The sequence below is a fragment of the Toxorhynchites rutilus genome, chromosome 2 (genome assembly GCF_029784135.1).
Source record: "Toxorhynchites rutilus septentrionalis strain SRP chromosome 2, ASM2978413v1, whole genome shotgun sequence".
NCBI classification, from domain to species: domain Eukaryota; kingdom Metazoa; phylum Arthropoda; class Insecta; order Diptera; family Culicidae; genus Toxorhynchites; species Toxorhynchites rutilus.
In genome coordinates this window covers 298,871,940-298,880,928 of record NC_073745.1, presented here as the reverse complement: position 1 = coordinate 298,880,928, position 8,989 = coordinate 298,871,940, and the positions used below count along the sequence as shown (strand labels likewise).

Genomic DNA, 8,989 nt, shown 5'->3' with positions numbered 1-8,989 from the left:
TTTTGGACGCATTTATCTTCAATCCAATCTCTACTGCTTCGCGTTTTAGTGTGGTGTGCGCCACTTCAGCCACCGCCGCAAATGTTCTGCCGACAATATCCATGTCATCAGCAAAGCAGATGAACTGATTAGATTTGTTGAAAATCGAGCTCTAGTTAACGCTCCTTCCCAGTTTTCAACTCACCATTTATAGCATTTTACTGTTGATTTTATGGATTACTTAAGATATATTGATGACTGAGTGTGCGTGTCAAATGCCAAAAAGAGTGCAATGAATGCAATGAATAATCAGTGCAATGCGTGCATTGACATGAAAAAACAAATAATGACATAACAGTTCGGCTGAAAAGTTTATAAGGTAACAAAGTAAAACAATTTTTTTTTTTGCAAAATGCAATTTTATCATTCAACATAATTGCCTTCGAGGGCGATACAGCGATTATAGCGATCTTGCAACTTTTCGATACCATTTTTATAGTACATAGTGCTTTCGGTTTTTTTTCTCAAAATAGGGAGCGAACAGAGAACAATCGCTGGGGCCAGATCTAGAGAATACGGTGGATGCGGAAGCAATTCGAAGTCCAATGCATGCACACGAAATTCGGATTTTTCTATTTTTTTTCACAATAACAAAACTTGCTTCGTATCCATTGAAAGATGGTGCTTTGTGATAGTCAAGTTGATTTTTGCAATTGGCGCCATCTAGACGTCAACCTTATGAACATTTCAGCCGAACTGTTATGTATCGTGTATTGTTCGCGCAAAGGCAGGAGAGAACCGCTGTTTCTAGAACTGCTTTTACAAAGCCAAGGGTAAATGATTTACACTTTTCAGTCTTACCGTAACCGTATTCTAATAAAGAGTGATTTACCAAATTCCATTGCAATCATGGATAATATCCGAAATGATAAACAAGCAGATTAAATAATACGAATGCGCAGTCCTACGTCCTAAGCGATCGTGTCTTGGATACAATCCCCTACCATTTTTCAATGATTTTTTTTTTCAAAAATTTGCTTGATATTTTTTAATGAAAACATATATAACTCCCTACACTTTATTCTATAACCAACATTTTCTAGATCTTATAGTTTTTAAAGTAAGGTTTTTCGAAAAAAAAACTCACACAAAATCTATCAGACCTACAAAATGTTAGTCAAAGGCTGAAATGTTGGAAATTATTCATATTTTCATCAGAAAATATCAATGATTGTACAAAACTATCTAAAAATATTTTGAAAATTAAAATTCATTTTTCTCGAAAACATGTTTTTTTTAATTCCTAGAAAAATAGATATGAATAGCCCTTACAATTTCCAACAAGTCACCCATACATCGGAATTTTTTTTTATTTAATATTTTTTTAATGAAAAATTAAACCTTTTTCTACATTTTTTCCTTTGACATGAATTTTGTAGGTATTATAGTTTTTAAGCTACAGTTTTTTTTTGTAAAAAATCAAGAAAAATATTTTGACCCTTTTAAAACAGTAGTCTAATTCTTTTTTGAATATTTCAAGTATGCAACATTGTTTAAAAGAATTATGTGTTTACACCCACAACGTTTCGCTGCTGTCTGGGATGGTGCTGCCAACTCCTAAGACGAGTTGGCATGAAATTCGTCAATTGCGATATTACATTTTGTACAAAATATATTACAAATTTTACGGATTCTAGTCAAGAAGATGCTTCAAAACACTGAGATCAAGTTCTCCAGTAAATGTTTAGCCAAATTTGACACAAAAATCAGTTTAATGCAATGTACTGGAAAAAATGTAAAGGGTGTGTCACATCAAATTGCATCACGGAAAAAACGCTGTAGAAATTCGCCCAGTAGACCGATCCTTTTGAAAATTTTAGACAGTAAAATAAAAACTATTAAACAACTTTCGGCATTTTCTTTTTATTCATACTTCGAGCCCAAGCCCGTATGCTCGCACCTTCCTCTTTACCCCGTCCATAAGGTTCTGTACAACGTCAGGTTGTAGTTTTTTTTGAATAGAAATCCATTTTCTCTTGAAGTCCGCCTCCGATTTGACAACTTTTGGGTTCTTCCGGAGGGCCTGCTTCATAATCGCCCAATATTTCTCTATTGGGCGAAGCTCCGGCGCGTTGGGCGGGTTCATTTCCTTTGGCACGAAGGTGACCCCGTTGGCTTCGTACCACTCCAACACGTCCTTTGAATAGTGGCACGAAGCGAGATCCGGCCAGAAGATGGTCGGGCCCTCGTGCTGCTTCAATAGTGGTAGTAAGCGCTTCTGTAGGCACTCCTTAAGGTAAACCTGCCCGTTTACCGTGCCGGTCATCACGAAGGGGGCGCTCCGCTTTCCGCAAGAGCAGATCGCTTGCCACACCATGTACTTTTTGGCAAACTTGGATAGTTTCTGCTTGCGAATCTCCTCCGGAACGCTGAATTTGTCCTCTGCGGAGAAGAACAACAGGCCCGGCAGCTGACGAAAGTCCGCTTGACGTAGGTTTCGTCGTCCATTACCAGGCAATGCGGCTTCGTCAGCATTTCGGTGTACAGCTTTCGGGCTCGCGTCTTCCCCACCATGTTTTGCCTTTCGTCGCGGTTAGGAGCCTTCTGAACCTTGTATGTACGCAGGCCCTCCCGCTGCTTGGTCCGCTGGACGAATGAACTTGACAAATTCAGCTTATTGGCGACATCCCGGACCGAACTTCTCGGATCACGTCTAAACTGCTTAACTACGCGCTTGTGATCTTTTTCACTGACGGAGCATCCATTTTTGCCGTTCTTCACCTTCCGATCGATGGTTAGGTTCTCGAAGTATTGTTTTAGTACTCTGCTGACCGTGGATTGGACGATTCCCAGCAACTTACCGATGTCCCGATGTGACAACTCCGGATTCTCGAAATGAGTGCACAGGATTAATTCACGACGCTCATTTTCGTTCGACGACATTTTTCCAAATTTACGAAAAATTGACAGTGAAGCATGGCCAACGTGATCTATACACTCTTATCTGATTTTAAAGCGAAAGCTGAAGATATAATTCCTAAAAATGTAATTTCTACAGCGTTTTTTCCGTGATGCAATTTGATGTGACACACCCTTTAATGAAGATGGTAGAGTTTCGAGCGACACAGCATGCGCTGCCATAACTATTTCTCAAATAGTGACGTCAGTCGTTGTGTTTATCTTTGATTGCCCACCGCATCCATGTGAGAAAGCTATTTTCAGGAAGTAATTTATCAATTAAAAACGTTACTTTTTTAGTGTTTCCGCTAAATATAAGGCTAACGTGATAGCGTGCAGTGAACATTTGTGAAATCACGTCGGAGAAGATGGATAAAAGTGATATTTCCATGTGCCATTTTCACTCCCCCACGTTCATAGAAACAAACGTGTTTTCATTATTTTAACGTTATGAAGTGGATGTTTCAAAGGCTCTCAGTGTCGGTGTGTATGATGTGAGAGAATAATCGCCAATTATTCAAAATTTCACCGAAAATGTTACTGCTTTCGAGAACTAAGCATACGACAGCTCTCTGGACCTTTTTACCACATAAATAGTCGAGATAAGCCACAATACAATTGTCATCTGTTGAAAAACCAACAGCCAATAATTTCATGAGATTTTTGGCTCAAATTATCATGCAACCGTGAGTACTTTCAACATTGCTTTGTATCTTCCATATGAATTTCATATTGAATGCAAATGATTACGACACGATATTTTGCATGCTAATACAGATATACTTCGCCTACTGCTCCACCTCTATATGTACCTCATTGAGTTTAATATAATTTGAGTTCCGGAACCTTATTGACACATTGGGTAAGTAAGATTGCATAGAAAAAATTAAAAGCGCATCTGTCTTTCAAAACAAGGTTTCCTCATTTCGGTCAACACTCGCCAATTTACAGCGCAATTATGGCCATGTTAGAGTAGCTGGGTATGCTTCTCGGCTTACACACTGTTAACCTTATTAACGTTACATAAACGTATGAACTTTGCCACATTAAAAAATCGATGCTCGCAGCTTTGACACCGCCCATATGTACTCTGTTCGCAAAATATTCCCCCACGCGGGGGTTTCCCGTGGTATAGAGCAATTCATTTCTCTCTTAACGAGCAATAACATAATGCTATTAACGTCGAAGCGCACAAAGTCATTTAATACTGTAAATTATCATTATTCCTGTGCTGTCGTGTGAATGAGTAAGTGAGTCAGTCTGCATATGTGTGTGTAAGTGTATCGTGTGCTATATCATATAATGGAATACTCACTATTAGTGCTGGCACCGGTAGATGTCGTTGCTGATGGGTCGGCCATTTCCACCCAACAAGTAGGAAATTTGCTCTTGGCAATCCACCAAAACGGGAAACACACACGCGAACTCTGTCCGCAACTATAAGCGTGCAGAGGTTAACCGCGGTGTCGGTGGTGGCGGCGCAGGTGGTGCCTTGACAGGATGAGACGTCGCGGTTGTAGCAAAAAAAAAAGAACAACAGGGGAATGGAAGACCCACCCCTCTTCCTTGTTGCACACCTCAATCAGTGGACCAGAAGTGCTTCTGGTTCGACTTCGTGGCTGAAAGGTGGATGTGGTGTCATCGCGCTACGCCTGGACCGAACCGTCGTACCTTTGATGTTGATGTTTTTGTTGGCTGTGAAGGTGCTTCATTGGAAACGAAAATATTCTATCGGTGCACTTTCCGGTATATTTTTTTTTTTATTCTGGCGGAACACGCGCTGTCTCCAATTACATGGTTAAATTTTTGTCGTTCTCACGCTGTTGCAACTGGTTGGTCGAGAATATGTCCGCTCGCAACGGGTTCTGCACGGAAGAAAAAGTGGGTTGGAAAACATGTTACCTTCTTGTTGCTGCCTTTTCACTCGCTGATCGCGTGCTTATATCGGAAAATCAACATCGGCATCAACAACTATTCGTTGGTACGCGATAGTGGAGGTTGAAATATGATAGATTCCAGAGTGTCGGCATATTAATCACATCACTGAGGCGGCGGCGGCGGAATTAGAATCACAAATCAAAATCAAAACGCACACGTTCCACCAAATCCGCACTAATCCCATCGATTTAACGCTGCTAACGGGGTTTTAGTTACAAAATGGCACTCACACACGCACAATCCTCACTCGCAATCCTCCGGGAGCCGCACAAATCCCGACAGGGATGACGCATCTTGATATTTATAGTTCTCACTTCAGCTGTGACACCACACCCGAAGTCACATAAATCACGGCGCGCTCAGCGGCGGAAGGCTACATGAAAGGACGATTTCTGGTCTTTCGGCGGCAGTCGCGAACAATGGTTCTTGCTTTCTTCTACCAGGAGCCACTACAGAACATGAAAAAAGGTTTCACATAATCTATTTGTTCGAGTTGTGCAAAAAGAAAGCAAACAGTTCCGAAGAAAAGCCATTCTAGAGAGGCTCGTTGCTGGGGCTTCTCAAGTGGGAAAATCTTGTTCTTATTTCTATACAACCATTCCCCCCGTAGAATCGCCCATCTGCTAACTCGGCCCACTTCGAATTTTTTTTTCGACATTCTACATAGTTTCTTTTGGTGTTTTCTCAAGTCCCATTGAGGATATTGTTTAATAACCATTCGTGGATAGGAAGCCTTTGTTCAAAAATAATGAAATAACAGGTGTTTAGAAATAAATCCGGAATTTTCCAATACATTTCCGATGACTCCGTCAAATGTTTGACATCTGGCAAAGGATTCTAACTCATTACAGCATATTTTTTTCAAAGCAGCATAGTTCTCTCCAAGAGCGTTGAAATGTCGTTATTTGTACTCATAATGAACGATCTGCGATCGGAATTAATTGTTTTCCAAACATTGCAAGAACTCTTCTACCGAATCGCATCGAACTTCTTACTTCGGGAATCCTAAGTATCAAAGACCGTGGATAAGAATCCCAGGCGAACCAGCCATCGAAATCGACTTCATGGTAAATGGACGGAAGCCAATGATCTGTGTTTGGAGGGACCAGGAGGACTTGATCTTATATAAACCAAAGGTGCAGTGTTGTCACACGTACAGATTAATCTGGAAAGGTACAGATGTTTTTCGTTATTTTTGGTACAGATTCTGTACGGTACAGAGTACAGATTTACTTAAAAAAAAATACAGATTGGTACAGATGTTTTTCCGCGTGTGAAATTTCTTTCATTTGAAAAAGCCACATTACCACAGTACCACAGTACCTACATGATGACTTCTACGCCGCAGTATCGCTTTATGCTGCTGATCATAAAAACATTGACGTTGCAATAATTGATCAGTTTCATAAGAACGGAATCCCCTACAAGTGATGAAGGGGGTTTCGAATTATGTAATGTGCTTGATAAAAATCGATTGCCCAGATCTAGTAGTCGTCAAATGTAGGGAGATGGGGGTAAGACGGACATGTTAAGGAAAACTTCAATTGTATCTTTGGAAACTCATGTTTTCAAAAATTTAAAAGCAGTTTCTTGCAGTTCAATATACTGGTTTTCGAAATAACTGGCCAAATGTTTTATAAAAATGTGTTTTTCCATGTTTTTTACTGAAAATAAAGGAAGCTGAAAAGTAGAACATTTTTGTCGTTGCGGGTATAATGGACATGTAGTGGGGGGATTGCTTGATTGATTCTTTGTTTTTAAGAGGCTTCAAACTTTGCAGTTCATTCGCCTCTATGGGGGGGGGGATATGGACAGTGTTCATAATATACGAAGCGAAGAGGTTTATCGCTCGCGTGAGGAATAATTTCACTCTCTCTCAGGCCAGGCGCAAGTTGAGACGCGTATAGCGCGAGTAACTTGCCGCGATATAGCGCCTGTTTTTGTGGCTAATGAAAACAGATAGAACGGCGCAAATTGGCCAGATGACGCGAGATTGTGGAGCGCTCGTGAGACACGACTCGCGTGATGCTGTGGCTGAACCACAGTTTCTCGTGCTGGTCGTACCGGTCGGGTGATTGTGTTAGTAAATAAATATATCGCGCAAAACTGTGTGAATCAGACATTGTATGCGAGTGGCACGTTATTTACACCAAACTGCGACTGAATATGCGCTCCATACGTTTGTGGCACGTATGAGTCGTGTTGGTGGTCTCGTGTTCGTTTACGAGCGCTATACGCTTCTCAATTTGCGCCTTGCCTCAGTGTTTGTGCGACCAATAACTGAAAAGGAACAAAAAGAGGAAGCAATATAAAAAATACTTCAATATTCTTCCCTTCACTTTCCATCATACATTGGATGTGATTATGGATGTGACTGTGTCTGTCTTACCCGCGGCTCTCCTACATGTCATTCGCTGGCATGTGAGAAAAACTTTTCCAATTTGACAAGCATTAACGTTGTGTTAGAGGCGTTTGAAGGGTTCTACGATGGGAATATACAGGGTTTTCCAACATTAAATACCAAAAGTAAATTGAAATAAAACACACATAGAATTCGAATTTCGATGAAACTTTTATTTCAAATTAAAGTTTGGTTTATGCCATTATGTGTGAAATACAACATCATTCAAATGTCCACCTAGGGCTTCCTCGCACACCTTGATCCGGAACAGGTAATTTTCGATGACTTTTCGGCACATATGGGGCGGTATCTCGGTCATAACTTTACGAATGTTGTCTTTCAAATGTTCAAGAGTTTGCGGAGAGTTGGCATAGACACGGTCTTTCGCATAACCCCTCAAAAAAAGTCTAGCGGGTTCAAATCGCATGATCTGGACGGCCAATTGGCATCACCAAAACGCGAAATTATGCGTCCCTCAAATTTCGTTCGCAATATGGCCATGTTCGGTCGTGTTGTGTGGCACGTGGCGCCGTCCTGCTGAAACCACATGTCATCCGTATCCATATCTTCAATTTGTGGCAAAACAAAATCGGTTCACATGCGGCCATAGCGCTCACCATTCACAGTTACCGTCTCGCCGTCCTCATTTTCACAGAAATACGGCCCGATGACTCCACCAGACCATAATGCGCACCAAACAGTGACATTTGGCGGATGCAATGGCATATACGGCAATTTTGAGTTTTCACATAGCCACCGAGCTCGAAATGTGCCTCATCGCTGAAGAAAATTTGATGCGAAAATTCAGCATTTTGCTGCTGTTCTTCGTTCACCCAATCGACGTATGCCCGACGCATTCCATGGTCACCACGCTCTAATTTTTGTACCAGTTGGACTTTATATGGATGTAGGTGCAAGTCCAAATGCAAAATTCGCCACACCGATGTGTTTGACAAGCCCAATTTCTGAGCACGCCGTGGAATCGAAACATTCGGGTCATCCTCCACACTGGCAGCAACAGCAGCAATATTTTCGGCCGAACGCACATTACGATGATGCACAGGTTTCACAATATCCGCTACGGATCCAGTTTGTTCGAATTTACGCACTACATTAGCGATTGTGTGCTCTGTAGGCCGTCCATGACGACCAAAATCCGTCCGTAATGCTCGAAAAACATTTGCCGGTTTTTCATCATTTTTATAGTATAATTTAACAAAATTAACACGTTGTGCGATGCTAAAACGATCCATATTGTAAAATGGCAGACATTCAACTAATGTTATGACGCTTTGGTTGACAGCTATGTCAAACGGTTGTCAGCGCAGGGCTGTATACTTTCGGGAGCCCGGAATTGAAAACCCTGTACAAGATCTGAAGAATGAATTCCGTACCCTAAAGGTAAAATTACTCCATAAGGAAATCACAGTTTCAGAAAACGAACATGTGCAGGATTGTTGGACAAAAATTGGATGCCTAGAAAAAATTGACGGTCCACTCACATTTTCGGCGCTTTGATGCCTAGTTTGTAACGTTCTCACTCCTCGACAATTGTCGAGCGATTTTTTCTGAACATATTCAGAACAAAAATAATCCTCGAAATCGACTCAGCCACGATACGATGAACGCTATTTTGAGATCAAAAGATATGATTAAACATCGTGGTGGCAGCTCTAAAATTTTAATAAATGATACTATGCAATCTAAATCGGA

The 8,989-nt window shown here is 41.1% G+C and overlaps 1 protein-coding gene across 9 annotated transcripts in view; it reads right to left on the bottom strand.

Annotated features, from left to right (window-relative positions):
* Positions 1-8,989, bottom strand: part of LOC129764655 (multiple C2 and transmembrane domain-containing protein) — a 207,601-nt gene that overhangs the window by 153,636 nt on the left and 44,976 nt on the right. For all 9 annotated transcript variants that reach the window (XM_055763957.1, XM_055763955.1, XM_055763956.1 and 6 more), the window contains exon 2: positions 4,253-4,802. In XM_055763957.1, the coding sequence (XP_055619932.1) occupies positions 4,253-4,298 (46 nt within the window). In that variant the 5' untranslated portion in view covers positions 4,299-4,802. The remainder of the gene's footprint in view (positions 1-4,252; positions 4,803-8,989) is intronic.